At 34.9% G+C, this 20,321-nt stretch overlaps 1 protein-coding gene across 3 annotated transcripts in view; it reads right to left on the bottom strand.

Annotated features, from left to right (window-relative positions):
- LOC129902152 (protein GIGANTEA-like) overlaps positions 1-15,767 on the bottom strand; it is a 33,636-nt gene extending 17,869 nt beyond the window's left edge. For 2 of the 3 annotated variants that reach the window (XM_055977216.1, XM_055977219.1), the window contains exons 1-7: positions 15,631-15,767; positions 13,728-14,082; positions 7,732-7,803; positions 7,557-7,611; positions 7,290-7,432; positions 6,892-7,163; positions 2,151-2,206 (exon numbers count right to left, since the gene is read on the bottom strand). In XM_055977216.1, the coding sequence (XP_055833191.1) occupies positions 2,151-2,206; positions 6,892-7,163; positions 7,290-7,432; positions 7,557-7,611; positions 7,732-7,803; positions 13,728-13,814 (685 nt within the window). In that variant the 5' untranslated portion in view covers positions 13,815-14,082; positions 15,631-15,767. The remainder of the gene's footprint in view (positions 1-2,150; positions 2,207-6,891; positions 7,164-7,289; positions 7,433-7,556; positions 7,612-7,731; positions 7,804-13,727; positions 14,083-15,630) is intronic. The other variant, XM_055977218.1, reaches the window with a different exon arrangement.
- Positions 15,768-20,321: the final 4,554 nt, after the last annotated feature.

Here is a 20,321-nt window from a genome sequence, read left to right as displayed (position 1 = left end):
CTATATATACACTTACGGATCCAAATGTTAACTTTCTACCAGGTTAGGAAAAGCCTTTTACTGATCCAGAAAAATATAAGAGGTTTGTTGGCAGGTAGATGCTCTCACAAGTGACCCAATCTGATATTACCTTCCAAATGAATATTATGAGTCAATTTTAGGATTCACAATGTGATTCTTTTATAATGTAAAATAATTTTATTGGTAATGGGAAGAAAACTCCCATATACAAGTGACATATCAAAAAGTAGGGAATACAAAATAATATGATTATCTAGGAAAGAAATCCAATCGTTTATAAGAATTGGAATCTCATAAGTACAACGAAAAGAAATAATGGACAAGAGGCTATTTCTCAAATATACAAAGTCATTTTCTATCCCTTCAAAAGCTATCCTGAAGATTCGTAATGCAACAATCGTTGGGATGCAATGGGTTGTCCTTCATTAAGAAATATGCTTCAGGAAAAGGAATACTCTATGAAGTTGAAGGATGCAAATTGGGTAGGGTCACATTCTAATAGATGCTTTGCTTCTGGAATGTTTGTTCTCGTAAGAGGCAATTTGGTGTTCCTAGAATAATATTCACTACCACTCTATCCATAATCACCAACCATTGCCAATAGCCACCTTTGTCATGACAACTACCATTACCATCGCCAACCACCAACCACAACTGTCGAACACTACTGTCATCACACGTACAACTTCCATCTGTATAAGTGTATCCATTGCTACTATACCGCCGCCACCTCCACCACCACTATCAACCACTACCACAACTGCAACCAATCCCTAATACCAACCAACTCCACCATCACAACTAGTATCCACGCCAACTATTGCCAACACATCGTCAACCACCACCGTCATCGTTGCTGCCGCCACCTCCACCCCACTATCAACCACTACCACCACTACGGTCAATCCCTATCACCAACCACCTTCAACATCACAACTAGCACCGCCGCCAACTACCACAACACATCGTCAACCACCACACATTTTTCAGCCACCACCATCAACACCGCCAACTACTAACATTAACCAACTTCACCATCACAACCACCGCTATCAATCGCCACCATCATCACAGTCACTACAACACTAACCACCACCACCACCACGACAAACCATCTCCACCATCATAAGAGACATAAATGTTTATTTAATTTTATCAAATAATAACTTATTTTATTAAATTAGCATTTTTATAAATGAAAACAGATGAGGCCTTGGAGTTATAAAACTGATACTCTAGTTCCTAACAATTCAAAAATAAAAATGAAAATAACATAAAGTTATAGTGGGACGGGTTGGACCACATTTATTCTTTTGTTCCATGTAACCAATGAGAAGTGCCACGTGTATTTTTATGAAGTCCTAACAAGCCAACAAGTCAACCATTAGGCCTTAAGAGTAGTTTAAAGCTAGAAAAGAATGGTGGGCTTTTTAGGAGTCAATAGATGGGAGGAGGGTAATTTTAAGAGAAAGTTAATAGGTTAGGGGTAGTTTTGACCCTTCTCCAAACCAACAATAAAGTTTTCAGAAAATCCTAATACATGAGCCTCAAAAGGGTCGGGAGATGACCTGCCATCTTTGAACCCAATTTTGTAAACAATTCAGGGAATTGCAGTGAGCTACTCTTGAAAACCCTACCCATTATACATAATTCAAACGCACTCGCAAGAAAAAAGCTATAGTTACTCAACACAATTCAAATAAGTAAAGATTTATATAAGTAATCTTACTCGATTTTAAATTCCTACCAAACAAAGAAAAATTTAATTACTAAAGCTTTAGTCAATTTAAAGGTCCTAAATGTTAGAAACTTAATTAAATGACAATTTTGTCTAGTGTGAAATCTATTTAAAAAGGACAAAAAGGTGACCAATATTTCACATTGGGGTTTCATGCTTTATAATAGTATATACTAGGCTATGACAATAGATGTGGTAACTAAAAGGATGTCAACAAGCTATCCTCAGGTTTTATTAGCAAGGTCTGAGAAGACTTTTAGCCTAAAACACACACATTCATTCAAACAAACTTAACAGCAAGAATTTCATGCCAGCAATTTAGAACTGAAAACTGAATGTGCAGTTCTTGAATCATAAAAGACACAAATTCAACCAATGAAAGTTCACATACCAGTTGATGGTGGCTTTAGTTCTCCAGCAGCATACTTTCCCATAACACCACCACACCTACATACATGAATCACTTTGTTACATCAATAGCATGATAATGTAGTTCCAACTTCCTATTACCCAACGATCTCTAACTGTCTATGAATTAGTCAAAGAACATAATTTAATGAGAAAAAAATCAGGTCAGTAAATGACAAAGTTCTTTAACTTGAGAAGCACCAAAAACAGATTAAACAAAGTTAGCATCGGGACAAGGATAAAAGAAATAGATGGAAGAAGCGAGCCTCGTGTTTGTGGTGCTATACATATGCACTATCCATGAAAAGCTTTTTCAGTATGGACATAAGCATAAAATAGACTTGTATTTCAGTATTACAGGCCCAGCAATAAATGGAAGTTCCTCTGGCAGAAATGCAAGGTAAGGCTGCGTACAATAGACCCCTTGTGGTCGGGCCCTTCCCCGGACCCTGCGCATAGCGGGAGCTTAAGTGCACCGGGCTGCCCTTTTTAGTGAAAGTAATTCAAAAACAAGAAAGCTTCAGAAAGCATGTCATGTGGGACTTTGGAGCTAATCCTCATGCACTAGTATAGACAAATTAATAGACCAACCTTGGGGAAGTCTCTTTGACTAAAGGGAAGAAAGAGAAGCTCTACCTTCTCTGTGGAAGAGTTATTACGGATGTTTTTCAAATAAATACTGGTCTGAAACTACGATTGTTGATAGGAAAATTGGAAATATTTTCAAGAACTGAAGACAGAAAATTCTGCTGAACAAGAACACCAGTTGTGGACAGGACAGTGCAGAGAGATTCGGGACCAGTGGTTCAAGATTTAGGAGGATATCACAGTGACCTAACTATAGCAATTGTGAATGCGTTACATAACCTGAGTTACTGTTGTACTAATGTAGACAGCTGCAGTGTATATAATAAATATAGCACGTTGATTTTCTGTAGCAAAATTATTTTAGTTACGGCTTCAGCAACAAGATCGATTAAATGGCCAGCTCTGACTCTTGAAGGAGACTGCTGCCACATGAAATCAGGTAACTACATTATATTTTTTCGTAGAAGGACCAAAATTACCGTTAATATATTGCAATTAGAGCACCTTTACCTTCCGGGATTTTTTGGAATCAAAAATATCCTTGATGTTATTTTATTGGCTCAGAATTGCCCTCCTCACTAACAGACTTCCAGCTTGGACAACAAACAACTTAAAAAATAAGTTTTTTGCTGAAATGGATGCTATTTGGGAAAAAATTCTCAAAATTTAATTTTCTTTCTCCTTTCTCTCTGACTCTCTTCTTATTCATTCTTTCTTCTAATTGTTTCTTCCTACTTCTCTTCCCTGTACGAGAATCCAAGCTAGAAATGGCTTTCCATCTCTTCACAAGCACTTTTTCATATATATGTAGAATTCTCCAAATTAAGTATCAATTCAAAATTTCCATTCATTCAACCAATTAATAGCAAAATAGGAAGTGCAAAGATCAATTTCAATTGAGGAGTCAGTAATGGCTGCTTGCTGGTTATTGTTCAAATGGGTTTTGGTCAGTCAATGGTGTTTGACTTGTTTACATTGCAAAGGAGAAATCTTTTGCAACTGGCTTGTTGATTTTCTTCAAATTCTTTTAAAAATCAGGCTCTTTTCTGGTGGGTCTTGGGCAATTTTAATGGTGTTAAGCTCCTTTATGTTGCAATGGAGAAGGTTTTACTGTGATATTGATTTTTGTCAAAAATAGGCTATTTTTCATGTGGGCCTTAATCAACAAACACAATCGAAAAACCCACCGGTGGCAGAACCTGCCAAAGTCGACAAACTTGCTCCATCAACACCACTCCTTTCTCTCTACCGTTCACAACCAAGAAACCTCAATAGCCATAACTACACTAGGTGAACTTAATATCTGTTCCCTCATCACTTTCTCAGACGGCTAACCGAATTTTACTAAACTAGGGAGCTTAATCTCAGCCATGAAATTTTGATGATTCTGGACTTCAAATTGGAGTAAAAAAAAAAAAGTAGAAGAAGAGGGAAATGAGTTTTTGTTGATGAACTTGTAATGTTTCCAATGGTTCTTTGTTTAGAAATTCCATAAATAGCATTATTTGCGCCAGATTTACGAATGATAGAGAGATTATGCTTAATTATGAAACGTAATATCATTTCGGTTTCAAAACGTAGCAGAATACATTGTTTTCGGGCACATAATAATAGTGAAAAACATTTTATCCGCACGCATAATAAGTGTATCTACGCGTAAACATATCTCTATAGCAGAATATACTATAGCCGCGCATGTACCAATATTAAAATATATTGTATCCGCGCGTATATGATATCTCTGCCTAACTGTATCAGCGCGGATAATAAGTGTGTATGTGCATATTTGCTATAAAACCCCAAATTATCGCTATAATATGTACTTTGTTTTAAACTACCACTATTTCGGGTAAATATAGGGCCTTAGTTTGTTGTGTCACGTAATTTTTCCTTCTTTTTCTGGGCAAGGGTGGGAGGTTTTGAATGGGTTTCTGGTATTTTTCTCAGGTGGATGAGGGATGAGTTTTGTTTCACCCCTTTATTTTAGATGGGTCATGGTAATAAAAAAGGTTAATGGGTAAGTGAGACGAGTTAATGGTTTTTTATCCATGTCAATTGCTCAGTTGGACAACCGATATATTTGAGGGCAAATCTGGTCCATGTTTTAGAAGGTGAAGACATTTTTATGCCAAAAGATAATGGAGGGTAAAAGTGCTATATTTTCAATAGTTTAAAGGTAATTTTGGCCCTTTATTCTTTTTTCATGAAACACAACTACAAAATATACTCAGTTTCATGAAAAGATGTTGAGAGGAGAAGACTCATAATTTCACATCTAGGAAAAGGTACATCTGGAGTTCGACAGTAGAACATGAAAAACCATCTCAAACAACCTTCCCTCATTTTAAACATCTATGTGTACTATTTTGTACTTTTTGTTGAATAGACAACTTTTTGTATGGCAAGTAGTGTCTGGGTTAGCTGACACATTGAATGTGGTCAGTTTTAATCTTGTCTAATCTTATATGAGAGCACATCTATCCTAACATCCGCATTTTTGCGGCACTTATCTTGGGGATATGCTGGACTTTGGAGGACCAATAATCATTCCCATAAAACATCACTTTCTGTTGAATGTAGTCATTTTTTTTGTATGAAAGTAGTGTCGTGGTTAGATTACGCGTTGAATGTCATCATTTTTAGTCTTGTTTAATCTTATATGAATGCACATCTCTCCTAACATCTGAATTTTTGCGGCACTCATCTTGGGGCTATTCTGGACTTTGGAGGACCAATATTTATTCGCATTCAACATCATTTCACATAAACATAACTGGTCTAGAAACCTTGCCTTTCCCTTTGGTGAGTGTCATTTTATCACATAACTCTCCAGCAGTAGCACTCCATTTCAATCATGCTATTGTGATTCTATAAGTAGCATCTTCATTTATCATACCATTCTCCTAGAAATTTTTTTTATCAGGTAAAGTATTTCATTAATAATAACAAAACCATCTTGGCCGTATACAAGAGGTATACCTAAAAAAGGAGAAACCTACAAAATATGGTTCTCTCTCAAAGACACCAATCCTCTATATAAACAGGAACTACATGGATGCACCAAAACAAAATAAGAGATCAGAGACTACTCAAATGAGCAAAACTCATCTCCACCCATTTAAAACTCTCCTATTTCTCTCCTTCCAAAGGACCCACATCAAAGCAAAAGGAATAACATTCCAAGCCTTGTGTCTTCTTCTCCTGCCTCCAATCTTCCAGTTGAACATCAACTCCTTCACGTATCTTGGCCTATATACCATTCTCCTAGAGATTGTGCCTACACATCTGAATTGTTTGCATTTAGGCACCGCAATCCCATCAAATCTCACCTCAACTTCTCTCTTCTTATGCTGCTAAAATATTTTTTATAATTGTAATGTTCCGGGGCTGATACTTTTGAGCCGAGGGTCTTACGGAAACAACCTCTCTATCTCCATGAGGTAGTGGTAAGGTTTGCGTACATTCTACTCTCCCCAAACCCCACTTGTGGGATTTCACTAGGTATATTGTTGTTATTGTTTAATTGTAATGTTCGGCTCTGCTTATGCCAATTTCGACTAATTCCACGGGGAACCTGCTACTCCTCACCGGCATAGGTACCGAGTAACTTTATCCATCAAGACTTGCACAAATGAGAAAAAATCACCTAGAGTTTCTTGCTCCATTGGGATTTGAACCCAAGACCTCATGATTCTCATTGCACTATATTGACTACTAGGCCATAACCTTAGATGCTTTCTGCTAGCTAAAATTGCAGTGTGTATATTCAGTCTTCTTCTATAATTCTACTTATCCTAGAACTCTTACTCTAGAGTGCTTCCCTATAGTCATACTTTTGATTGACAACATTGCTAGTTTCATCAATTTGTGCAATATCATATGCAAAAGCATAGACCATGAGACATCATCCTATATAATGTTAGTTAGCTCATCCATGACTTGGGTAAACAAGTACGGGCTCAATGTCTTCGCAAAAAGCTTCTAGAAAAAGTGGCAGGGAGCATACAACACTAGAAATAATTAGAATAGGAAAGTTATATATGGTTTTAACTATTGTTAACAATTAGTCCTTCATCTTGATGAAATTGAAATATAATGAAAAAGTTAATGCGTATGTAGACACACTGCACACTTACCAACGGAAGTAATCACTTCTAATACCTAGAGGTGCGGCGAGCAGTATATCAGTAATCCATGGAGACAACGGCCTCAGCGTTTTCCTCTCATGATGCACTGAAGGCATACTAGGTTCGATATCAGCAGATTTACTTGTTGAAGCATGGATTCCTAGGCTGCTTCTCTCTGCTTCGCCACCCTGTTGCACAACTTTGTAGATCGGACGGTTGTAATGTGTCAAAATTCGTAGAATCTCTCCACATGCAAGAGCCCACTGTTCTGAATATTCCTTCTGCATTTAAGAGCAAAGAATTATTATGAAAGCCTCCTCTTTTGCAAGAACAAGAATGTTTGCTAGAAAGATCATTGTATTCACATGGCTCAATTATTCAAATCGATAGTTCAGGATTCTGAATACCTCACTGCTTGGGCAAACCAATGATATAAAAGAAGCGAAAGGAGGACAACTTTTATCATAGTCCAGTGTGCCATCGATGATGCATGAAATAATTGGAAGAATTACAGTATGCCCATGCTCTGGGTGGTGAAGAACAAAAGTCGCTGGAAATCAAAAGCAATCAATCATAAGACAGATAAAACTAATCAACCTCACAAATAGATGGGAGGAATAATCTTAAAGCTTAACTTAAATCGTGGTTATCATCTAGATTAAGACTTATGATACCTAAAACATCATCAAAAAGTCGGTTTTCCTTGGATGGATATCGGTTCCGTATCAGCTGCCGACAAAATACACATTATATTAGTTTTCCAGAATATTGAAAAGATTTAACTAGGTAGAGAAAATTATTAAGAAAGAGAGAGTTGCTGGGAGGATAGTTTCTGATGTAACTACATACCTCAGCTATATCTTCAGGAAATTGTTCTGATGTGAACTGACCAAAGTACTCAACATAGGCAGTAATTTGAGCCTACAAAGAGAATGAAGAAGGTTGTTATGACTGAAGATATAAATATCAGAAGATAGAAAACAAAAGGAAAAACAAATATCCTTCCTTAGACATTTAAATGTACAAGAAGCTAATGCAATAACACAACTATGACCTATTCAAATCTAAACAAAAAAAAAATGCAAGATCATAATGCAAGGAGAAGGAGAGATACAATTCTCTGAGTGATTTATCATTAAATTTAACAGTGGTTTAAATTCCCTGGCTTTACACCCTTCAGGGGGAAGGACCTATCAGGGGATGACCCTTTCTCCATCTGCCATCTCTCAGTAAGTGTGTGCCTTTCTCTTTTGGTCTCACCTTTATTGGGTGCATATTTACTGAATGTTTTGTTTTTCTTTCATGTTAATCCTGGCAGATATTACGCAGCAAAGACACCCTCAAAACAATGAACAAGAAAATAGACAGAGAGAGATATTAGAATGGTCACATACTAAGAGTGCAATAGAATCCCAAGGCCATAAACATAAGATTAGAGGCCTTCATAGAACAGAAAAGGTAAAGAAGATCTGTAAGTCCAAATGCTCCACTTGCCAAACGTTTCAGGCTGTAGAAGGGGAATATTCAAGCAGCTGCAGAGCTTTTCTAGTAGTAATAAATTCATTATTTATAAAAAATCAGCAGTAAGCATCGACATATATAAAAGATTTTTTATGGATAAGGTATAAATTTCATTAAAAGAAGGGCCAAAATATGCCAATATACAAGTATACCAAAAAAATAAAAAAACTTACAAAAAGACATGGTTTTCTACTAAAGTTACAATGGATTACTCTTACTTTTAAATATGTACGGGTCAATGAAATCCTACAAAGTTCCAAATTTATACACATTGTGATAAAAAAAAGAAAAAAACAAGAAACAGCCGTAGACTTTATGCTTTATACTGTGTACAACATCAAATCTTCCTTCAAGAGATGTATAATTCATTTTGGGAAGATGCAGGTGCAGGATTGGAAATAGATGAAGGATTGTCCCAGCTTGCATTTGGTGGACAATCTAGAAAGAGGGAAATTCCAGATGTTTTGAAGACATTTGCAGTTCAGTTCAGAGAGCTAAGTTGAATTCCTTAGACTTTTCTGTTTTTGGTCTAGCTAGAGATACATGGAAGATATTGCTTCTATGATAGACACCCTAGTTTTTTGTTAGATATCTGGAGCAGTTTTTCTTCTTTTTCACTTGTAAATATGGAAGCACAGCCTAGGTGCTGTTTTGATAAATATATAAAATATGTTACCTTCTCACCTTCTCAAGAAAATGATGTATAGTTCATTTCCATCCAAAAAAGTGCAAGGATGCAGAAAGGAACTGTCTACCAGATTGACTTCTGTGACTTCTTTACCCTCCATCCAGCTTTATAAAGTAATTTGGTATGACCCAGCGCACACTGGCTCCAGAACGAGCACTACACTGACAGCTTGGGATGTTATGTCCGCAAGCTGATCATTTGACCGCAGAAGAACCTTGTGACAGTGTCGCCTAAGAGTACCTTCTCTGACGGAATGACAATCAATCTCTATGTGTTGGGTCCTCTAGTGAAATACTGGATTCGGTGCAATGTGAAGTGTGGCTTCATCGCACGTAAGTTACATTTTTTAATCTCTACAAATTTCCACTCCCTTAGTAGTTGCTTGATCTACATAAATTCACTTATCGCCACTGACATAGCCCGATATCTGCTTTTATGCTAGATCTAGCAATCATATTTTGTTTCCTACTTTTTCAAGACATCAAATCTTCCCCAACTAGAACACAATATCCAGAAATGGATCGTCTGTCACAGAGTGACCCCGCCTTGCCTGCATCTGAATATTCAACAATTTTCTCATGTCCTCAGTCTTCGTAAAGTAGTCTTTTTCCTGAAACAACTTTTATGTATCGAAGGATGTGAATAACTGCATTCCAATGACTGAAAATCCAAGAACTGACTTACAACACTAACCGGGAAGGTAATGTTAGGTCAAGTCACAGTAAGATAATTCAACTTTCCTACCAATCTCCTATATCTTCTAGGATTACTAAGAGGCTCCCGTTGGCCTGGTGTGAGACATGTGTCATGGGCCAACAACCACATAAAACAGTTAACATTGTAAAGGGCTTTAGGCTTCCAGCCATAGAAAAGACTCCCCCCCACCACCACCACCCGCCCCAAACCAACTATCCTGCCAAAATCTTTTTTTCATGCCATTTCCTAACTTGATTTTTGTATTGGCTTCAAAGGTGAGCCATAAGCTGGGGATATGTTTCCAAACTCCTTGTCCATGAGGGGAGAGAACAGAAACTATGAACCAAGGACTTCGATTCCCATACTTGCTGAAAATTGCCATCCTAAACAATTGTCCTCCTTTCCGTACCTCCATAGCCACTTCATAAAAAAACTATTATTGTGTATCAATAGATTTCTAATGCCAAACCCACCCTCTTTTCTCCATAACTACCTTATCCCACTTCACAAAATGAATACACCTCCTATCTTTGTTCCCATCCCATTAGAAGTTTCTCCAGATTGTATCTAGCTTCTTTCTCACACTTATAGGTATAGGAAATAGAGATATGAGATCAGTGAGTAGCGAGTCAAGGACACTATTAAAGAAAATCAATCTACCAGATATTGTCTTTTCCAGAGTAGCGAGCCTCATGTGGCACCTCTACTCTATTTATTGCCAAACTTGTTTTGATTGTATCTCACTGCTAAAAGGCATACCCAGATAATACGGAATTCCTCAATTTAACATCCCAGAACCTCCCCTAACATGTCAATATCTTGAACCTCATTGAAAACATACCTCGAGTCCCAACACTACTTTAAACTATACTAAGATAGCCCTTAAGTATCTTATTTGTGATTCTTCAACTCCACAAAACAAAAGAGTGTCATCTTCGAAAAGAAGGGAAATTACAACCCCCAAAGTTCCTTGAAGTGCCTGACCGGAATCCTCTAATCCATCCTAGAGACAGAGATTTGGGAAGCATTGAACTTAAACCCTCCATTACCAAGAGAAAGAGAAAGGGAGATAGGGGAACCCCATGTCCTAAACCCCCCAAAGTCGGGAAGAAGGCTTCTGCTGACCCATTAATGATGACTGAAAATCAGACAAAAGAAATGCACTTTCAGTTAAACCAATCTACTTACCCCCAAACCCCATGTGATGCAAGTCGGGGAAGTGCTCATTGCATGAGAGGATTTCCACTTGACATCAATAGCTTAGAGTGTTTCAAGAGTATGGAAACCAACAACTAAGATAAGAAAAGATTAACATTATGTTTTAGGGTCCTTTTGATCAAGTATGGTGTGCATGTAATTAAGGGAATTTATGTCTTTTCTTATCTTAGTTAACCCTAGTAGTATAAATAAAATAGAATAGGGATTATTGGGGTAGACAATTTTTTAAGGTGAATCCTTTTGGTGAGTTTTGTGGGTTTATCCCTAATTTTCTACATTGAATCTCTCTTGAATATCTTTTGGTAAGAATATTCATGTATGAGTTCAATCCTCCCCTCTCTTGAATTTAATCTTGTAATTGTTTGTTCAAATTAGAGAATCACAAATCTATATTTGTTGGGTCTATAATTTATTTCAATTGTGGGATTGTTCTTTCCTTTTTCTCTATCTCCATTCGATTTCTTAATTATCTCTTGAATCTCTCTATCTTGTATTTCATCTTACATCACTTCCCCATGACGCCTTATTATTTGACCCCAACAAGAATGACATCTAAGCAAGGCAAAGTGCCCATCTTGTGCTGCAGGTAGCTTTATGACTTGAGCGCATCTGAATCGCACCTTAAATAACACTATAAATAGGCAAAAGGCAATAGGCAAAATATTTCAGGCAAACCCAATTGGAGTACTAGACATAATTAGAACTAGAAAACAAGGACGTACTTGAAACATTCAAATCAAATTACAACTATTTCGATTTGGTTATCAATTTACCTCTCAAAAACCGGAAACTAAAAGCAAGGTCAACTAGCAGAAACCAACCAAAACAGAATGGAGGGCTACCGAAGAGGAATCTATTTAGACTTTTTAAATACAAAGTCAGTAAGCATCCAAAAGAGAATTACTAGCTTATCAAACTGTGTAATTCTTGAGATTGTTTCACTACTATATGGCATGGGTAGGTCCCTTGTCACTTAAAGCACTCTAAGATATGTTATTTTCAATATATCATGTTCGGGATAGAGACATAGAGTAGTCTTTCTTTCTATGTAGTGCAAAAGCAATAGCAACTTTTATTATCCCCCAACTCAGGCATTGATGTTTTACTCTTCTACCTAATCATTATATTTTCTTTTCTTAGAACTGAGCAAATAAATATAGTGGTTAAGCGACTCAAACTAAACATAGACGATAACATTTTCAAAGCTCCCTTTATTATTCTCTTTTCATTATTTTTTAATTAGAGTAAATACATAAAATCCCCCCTGAACTTGGCAGCAAAACTTAGTTTAGCAATGCAACTTTACGTACGTTTTTTTACCCCATATCCAAATTTGAGTTTAATTTAATTACTCCCTAAAGGACAACATGGCAAATAAAAATTGTATTCAACTTTCTCTAAGCGCGTGAAGAGAAAAAAGAAACTCAAAAACTGCTTTAAATTGTACACATGTCAGTTTTCAGTTGGATGGCATGCGTTAATTATTTATTTAACTAATTTTCTTAATATTTTCCATTCAATTCAATTTTTCTCTTTCTTGTCAGTCTTTCTTTCTTCTTTTTCTTTCCTTTCTCTTTCTTTCTTTCTTTCTTTTCTCTTTATTATTTTTCCTTCCTTACCAGTTTCCATCGGAATATCCCCTGCACATCATTTTCTTCTTCCTTTCTTTTCTCTGTTTAATCTTTTCTTTGTTTTTTACGTCTTTGACAAAAATTTTGGTGTTAACTTGAATTTTGGTGTTAATTTGTAGTTAAGCTCATCGACATCATCTCCGTAGACTCGCCTTCGACACTAAGAGTATTTTCAGACCATCAGTTCAAAAGGACATTGGAAAAGAAGAAGACCTTCACTAACAACGACACCAACAAGTTCACTCAATCCAACACAACACATTGTTCTCGGACATTCTCCAAGATTAAGAGAGAGAAACAAATATTACATTCTAGACGCGCGGGGGGGGGGGGGGGGGGAATCTTGAGTCTTTGGCTATGATATTCAGATCTATGGTGTTATCAATATCTTTTTGTTCACTATTATACTGTTTTCCTCCAATACAGGCGCCACATTTCAAGAAAACCTAAATGAAAAAATTAATTCAAAATTCACAATTTTAGTTGTATCCGAAAATATCAACTTCAATACCCTTTTTGTTGCCCTTTTGAACTGATGGACTGAAATTTGATACTTCCGGCGAACTTGGGATGATTGACTTTGGTGATATGAGACAGTTATTTAAGGAATTTTAGTAATTATTTAGAAATTATGATTAACAAAAGAACTTTTAAATAAAAAAGAAAGAAAAATAGGTAGAATTAAAATCTGACGTGGTGCTGACGTGACGGCGCGTGTATAACACCATCAACAACGAGATTGGCTCTTTACTTTTAAGGACATATAAATTTCACTAAGAATAAGAATAGTAAATAAACGCCTGTAAAGTTAAAGCGCTCAAGTAAGGTTTGCCGCCAAGTTCAGGAGGGATTTTATGTATTTACGTTTTTTAATTATATTCAAGAGGGTGCGTCTCTCCATGCATTACAGGTGAGAATAATGACATCAGTAATGCATGGCAAACCCATACTTCACCTACGTTTGTCCACATAAATAAAAAATAGAAACAATCAAAGAACTGGTCTCCAAAAATAAGAAAAAATGTATATAAACCCAACCTAAGCAATGAAAAATAAATAAATTATTTGTAATGTTAAGAAAATGATAGCACCTTCCGTTGTTGTGTATCTTGAGGGGGAGGCCAAAATATTGAGGAGTATTGAAGGCCATCAATCCACCTCTCGCATGTAGCGGCCATATCACTGCTGTCAATCCAAGAATTTTATCGATATGAGAGGATGCTCACAAGTTAGGCCATCAAGTACCACTACAACCACCACCAATCTAGGATCCACAGATTGTAATTTCAACATCTAGGATCCTAGCAAAGAATTGTCCACAACCTCTAACAAGCAAAACCACCTCAGATCTTCAAGGTATCTCTGAAATAATATGCAGGTTATGGGAATGTAAATTCCCTAATTAAATAATAAGCAGATATTAACTACGACCTAGGGCTATTTGTCCTGCAAAACAGAAAAAAACAATGATACTCAAAACTATTAGACAGATGCATAATGAAATAAGCATTTTCCAAGAGATAAAAAAGAAGGTTTATTAGTTTGATCAAACCAAGAACCAAAAGTTGTGTGTGAAAGAACTATTGGAGGATTTCCATAAGAAATCTAGAGGGAAAACATGCTGTTTCATATATTAAATTTTTCTTTCAATGACGACATCCTTGCTGACACAACGAAATAAAAAAACCCTAACTCGATGAAAAGTAAAACATCAGAGAGAAATGAAAGTGAAACTGGCAAAATAGGGGACTATGGTAATTCACTTAACAGCCCATTAAATTGGCACAAACAAAAATCATATGACCTGTCAGAGAATTTATAAGGAAAAAATTGATTTTCAAGCTCAACAAAGAATTATACAACAACTACGCCTCAGTTTCAACCTAGGTGGGATGATTGGATGAATCCTCAATAGCATATATATTTTGTTTGAGTCTGTATTATATCAATACTCTGTACTTACGGATTATCTAACACTAGGGACTCCTAATACAGGGGCAGAGCCAGCATTGTAGCTACAGGCTTTAGCTTAAACCGTGTATTTCATATGTATAAATAATATGTAAAGTTGCAATGCAGCCTTTTAGTTTTAGTTTATTTTTGGTGTTCCTATAGATGATTGGGTTTCATTCATAGAGAACTATATTTTGTTGGGGGTGATATACTTTTGGTATATCGGCTTTGCCCCCTTTATTTATAACCTGATCAAAAAAAAAACGTCCAGATCCAGTAAGCAAATTGGATTGTGATTCAAAATTCATAAACTAAAAATCCTTGACTCCGCTCTAATATACTCTAGTGGCTATATCTTTAATATACTAAGCATTTCCTAGTAAGCACTAGTCCATAACGAGTTATATTTCTAAAATTAAAAGTAAAATCGGCCAGTATGAAAATCAATCCAGGAAAACATTAGCAAGTAAAAAAAGATGTACATAAACAGTCATAAGGAATACAATGGACGGAATCTATTCAACTGTAAAACTAGCAACATAAATTATGGTGGTATAGTTGGGATCCCTCCACCCTTAATCAGAGCTATCTTATTCGAGCCCTTATTAGGAATAGAAAAAATCCTATTGGGAGTTTCTCCTCCAAGAAATGGAACCAACAATGGACGAATCCGGACTTAGTTGGGTACCAAACACCTGGTGGAAAACAAAAAAAAAAACTATAAAACTCAACAATTCTATAAATTTCCAAATTACTGAGGTATCTTTAAGTTCCAATAAATATTATAAATAACTGAAATAAGCTTATTAACAACAAGTATTTTCTCTTGATCAACAAAAAGCTAATCTTAACACTACGGTTTAACACTACAGAGCTTTCAACCAATTTCATTATGAACTGAGGCAAAAGCAAGAAGTTACAACAAATCAACAAGAGCGGAGATATTAAATTTAAATCCAATAGAGAAACGGAGCTTTAAAAAAAAAAGAAAAAAAATTCAGATTAATAGCAGAAAATTAAAATTAAAAAAAAAAATATTACCTGAAATTGGAAGGTGAAATTTGAGGAAGATTGTTTCAGAGCTTTTGGTTGGAGGAAAAAGTAGAGAGAGAAAGGAAATGAATGTGAAGAGAGAGAAAGATACATAAAGAAGAGAGAGATCTTTAGCTGAGCTCTCCCTCTTCCTTCAGATTTGCAGACGTGGCATTTAGATATTTTTTCTTAGGCACTTAGTTAGGGCCCATGTGTCATGTAATTCAACCCATCATGACATGAATATGTCTTGTGAGTCATGACTCATGACAAACATCCACATGCATGCATGCCACTTCAAACACATACACAATCTCTTTTAACTTGCTTCTAAATTTTATTTTGACACTCTAATTTAGTTTTGCTCTTTTTTAACACTCCAACTCTATTTTTCATATATCATTTAAAGACAAAATATTAACGGAAAAGATTGGTGAGATTACTCGTCTTTTAAAGCACGTAAAAATCTTTTTTAATGTCAATAGTTGACATTTTTATTATTAACAATCTTCTCTCCTATTTATTTCCTCTATTTTCTCTTCTCCCCTATTTGTTTCATCTATCTTCTCTTTAACCCTATTTTTTTCTTCATGTACTTTATTTATTCATTTATTTTCTTCATCTACCTCTTTTCCTATTTAACTCTCTCTAGGTCATATATTCCAAAAAGAATTTTTTATTATTATTTTTTACATTGTGGATACAAAAATTTTAAATGGATTGAACTTTCATTTTCTGATCAAGCCAATAGGCTAATTTATGGGTTACTAAATTAAGATAAAGAAAAAGATGTAGAATTGTTTAGGTGAAAGAAGTTTGTTGTATTTCTTGTTCTGTTTATGCTATGGAATTGGTTAGGTCTTCCTTGTAGGGTTGGATATACATGTCAAAAATGGGCCAAACCAAATTTAAAAAATCTAACTAAATTGAACCGAATTTTAAAAAAACAAACCAAATCGAGTTAATTTGATACGTATTCAATATACGCTATTGACAAATTAAAATTGGAGTTCAAAAGAATCAAACATCCACCCCTATTTGCATTGGTTCAGAGACATAGTTGTGACAAGTGTTGTGTGAACTGAGGAAGAATAAGAAATCAAAAAGGATGTTCATTTTGAGGGACGTGTCGCACGCTACGACGGATATTATGATTCAAAGGACGTGTCGCACGCTGCGAAGGATTCTATTATCGAGGGTCGGGTCGCACGCTGCTATGAATGCATAGACTGATAAGTCTCCCATTAGTCCCGAACTGAGAGACAACTGGTGTGTATCGTTAGGTCAGAAATGCATCACAATAATTGGCATTGCATTTCATTTTATTGCATATCTTTATCATTGTGAACTTGTACGTGCCTTTCTGTGGAACTTATGATTGGGAGTGTTGCTATTGAGCTGTGTGCTATGTAAATTATGAATTGTTAGACTGGGCTGGTTTTGTGGAAGTTGTAGCTGTGGAGGTTCAGTTGGAGTGGTAGGAGTACCCGTATTCTATATTTCTTGACTTTGTGTTTTTGGAGTTTACTTGTTGAATACCATGTTGTTTGGTACTTACCCCTTACTTCTACATTTGTGTAGGTTACGAGTCGAATCTTCGTGATAATCTCTCTTCTCTTCTTGTCCAAGGATTCCTGTGAAAATTGTGGGGTAGTTGTTTGTCACTTCAGCGACCCTCTTTCTCCTATTTATGATCTTGTTCTACTTTAGAGACAACACCATTTCATGAGACTTGTGTTTTTCGTTCAGATCTATTTTAATACTTAGAGGCTTGTGCACGCGACAATCAGGTTTGGGGGGTTTAATTAAGTTGATTTTGTTATCTGCGTTATTATTTGTTGTTAAACTGTCATTCTTATTTTTCTTCCACATTTTATCATTATATTTGAATTTTAGGCTCACTTGTCTTGGTGGGATAAGACGAGTGTTATCAAGTCCATTTTTGGACCGTGAGGGGGGGTTTTAGGATTCGAATTAAGTTAAGGTGTATCGCTAGAATTTCGGTCATAGTTTAGAGAGTACTTATGTCTTATACCTATTTTATATGATTAATTAACTTATCCACATAGGCGTTTAAATTTAAAAAAGATAGTGGGTCACTTATCATGTGTTCGAATGCTTAATTGAAATATGTCATAGTTCGAGTGTCTAAATAAAATATACTGACAAGTTTAAGGAACTTTCAATGCATTTCGCCAATAAAAATACTACATGAGTCTTTAGCGCGTACGCGAAACACAAAAATAATGATAAAAAGCTTCCATCGGAAGATGAACGATGATCACTAAAATTACAAAAGACGATGTGAGCATCAAGTGGTGATATCGAACATAGAAGTACCTGTCATTTCATCTAAAAAGTAAGTATTGCCCGAATGGACTAAATAAAAGATGTGGTGATACTCGGTAAGCTTGTCATGAAATAGTAATACCAAAAAAAAATTGAGGAGGTTGAAATCAAAACAGAACCAAGCTCTCACACAAACCTACTATCAAACAGAAGAAAAAAAATATATATATTGAATCGGGACAAGAAACCTATATTGTCACAATACTCAGTAAGTTGTATAAACGACTTATTAACTAGTGGGACAAGATTTAAGAAGCATATGAAATAATTTTCTTACTACCAAGCAGAAGCAAAAAGAAAAAAAGATATGTTGAATTGGGACAAGAAACCTATACTGTCACAATACTTAATAAGTTATATAAAAGACCTATTAACTAGTGGGACTAGATTTAAAGCATATGAAATAATAAGCTAGATTTATTGATGGTTTCAGACTATTTTCTTTCATGTAATTTTAGGTCTACTTCTTCATTTTTAATATCTATTTATCATAGTTTCACAATTACAGGTCGATGTATTTGTAGGTCAACACAAAATATGTCCAGCTGTCTCAAGCGACTTTTCTTGCTTTTTATCCTTAATATATGATACGTGCACCTTCTAGCTAATGTAGTCATTTCTAATTTTATCTAATTTGATATATTCATACATTTAACATCTGCACTTTTACAATACTTATCTTATAAATACGTTGGATTTAGCAGCCTAACATTCATTACCATACAGTATTATCAATCTTATAATTGTTCTATTGAATTTACCTTTCACTTTTATGGACATTTTTCTATTACATAACATCCCATAAGCAAATCCTTTTTTTTTCATTTCCCTCCTTTCCTTCCCTACTTCCTAGTCCTAGTTCATAAACAAGGGACAAAAATTTCTTTGTCGTTTAAGTACTGAAAATGGTCTCCACATGCTGAATAAAAAAATCCAAATGGGTTAGTGATTGAACAAAAAATGCTATTTAGATGGAATTGTCCTAAATATTATACTCTCCATGTTTTTTAGTTGTCATGTTGTATTTTTTAAAAGTCAATTTGACTATTTTTCAAAGCTAAAATAGATTACATTAATTTGATATTTTAAAATAAAACTTTAGATATCCAAAAACTCTATAAAAAGTACTATATCTTGCAACTTTTTTCATATTATAATATGATGAAAAATATATCTTAAAATGTTAGACAAGTTCATATTGTTTAACTCTCAAAAAAGAAAATTACTATAACTAAAAAAGAAAACATGGACTATTTGGAACTCTTGAAGCAGTCAATCAATGACTAATAAAGAAAGTGATTAAGGGCCCTAAACATGCTTTCAGTTTAATATCAATAATAGAGGTAGCAATAATTCAATTAAACAAGGGGAGACACTGCTAAAGGGACAAACTGTTAACCCTGTTTTCTTTGACAGACAATTTTGTATATATGGTTAATGAATTACACTAACACCCCATAATATGATTGCACTAATTAGTGCTAGTCATTATCATGCTTTTTACTAATTCTTTTAATTATTATTATTAGTATTTCAAGTTCCACTTGCGCTTATTTTAAGGAAGGAAAAAAACATATTTTTTTAATACAAATATCTGGCTCATACACCCAGAAAATAGGATTAAATGCCAAAAATATAAATGATTGGGGTTGAAACATTTCCATAAATGTTTCTTACAATATTAGTCCCTCTACACGTTTAAAGAAATATCTATGAAACATTATTTACTTGTAAAAAATAAATTTTGATTCAAATAACTCAATTTTAAAAGTTAATTCATAGTATACGTATTATTGAAAAATATATGTTAAATATCATAACTGATTTTTAAAAACATACTTTTATGTTTGGCTAATCAATTCAAACATTAGAACAACAATTTATATTTGCCCAAAGTTTTAAAATTGCTTTCGGCGAAGCTGCTACAACTCAAATGTAATTATTTTTTTCCTTTGAAAATTTGACCAAACACGTTAAATTTTGAAATAAACACTTAGTAGAAAAAATGAACATGTTTGCTTCCTAGAATCTTGGCCAAACAAGCCAATTAAAACCAAAAAAAAAAAAGTCTTTCTTTTATCTTATCTTATTTATTTATTTATTTATGGGGTAATCTTTTAACAATTATGGGGTATAAAGGTAGGTCAACTCTTGACACAACTTGCCTTGGCTGTGTGGGTTCACTAAAATATTTTTATTGAGAAATATTCCATATTTGGGTATAAATATACAATATCTCTCAAAACATAACCTTTATCTAAGATGTCAAAATGAGCTCAAATATAGGTAACTCATTTAATTTGCTCAAAATTTTATTAGTTAGGCTCAAGATATTTTGATTGGGTCAATTT

The sequence above is a fragment of the Solanum dulcamara genome, chromosome 9 (genome assembly GCF_947179165.1).
Source record: "Solanum dulcamara chromosome 9, daSolDulc1.2, whole genome shotgun sequence".
NCBI classification, from domain to species: domain Eukaryota; kingdom Viridiplantae; phylum Streptophyta; class Magnoliopsida; order Solanales; family Solanaceae; genus Solanum; species Solanum dulcamara.
The sequence above is the reverse complement of the archived record's forward strand: the minus strand, read 5'-3'. Positions and strand labels throughout refer to the sequence as shown.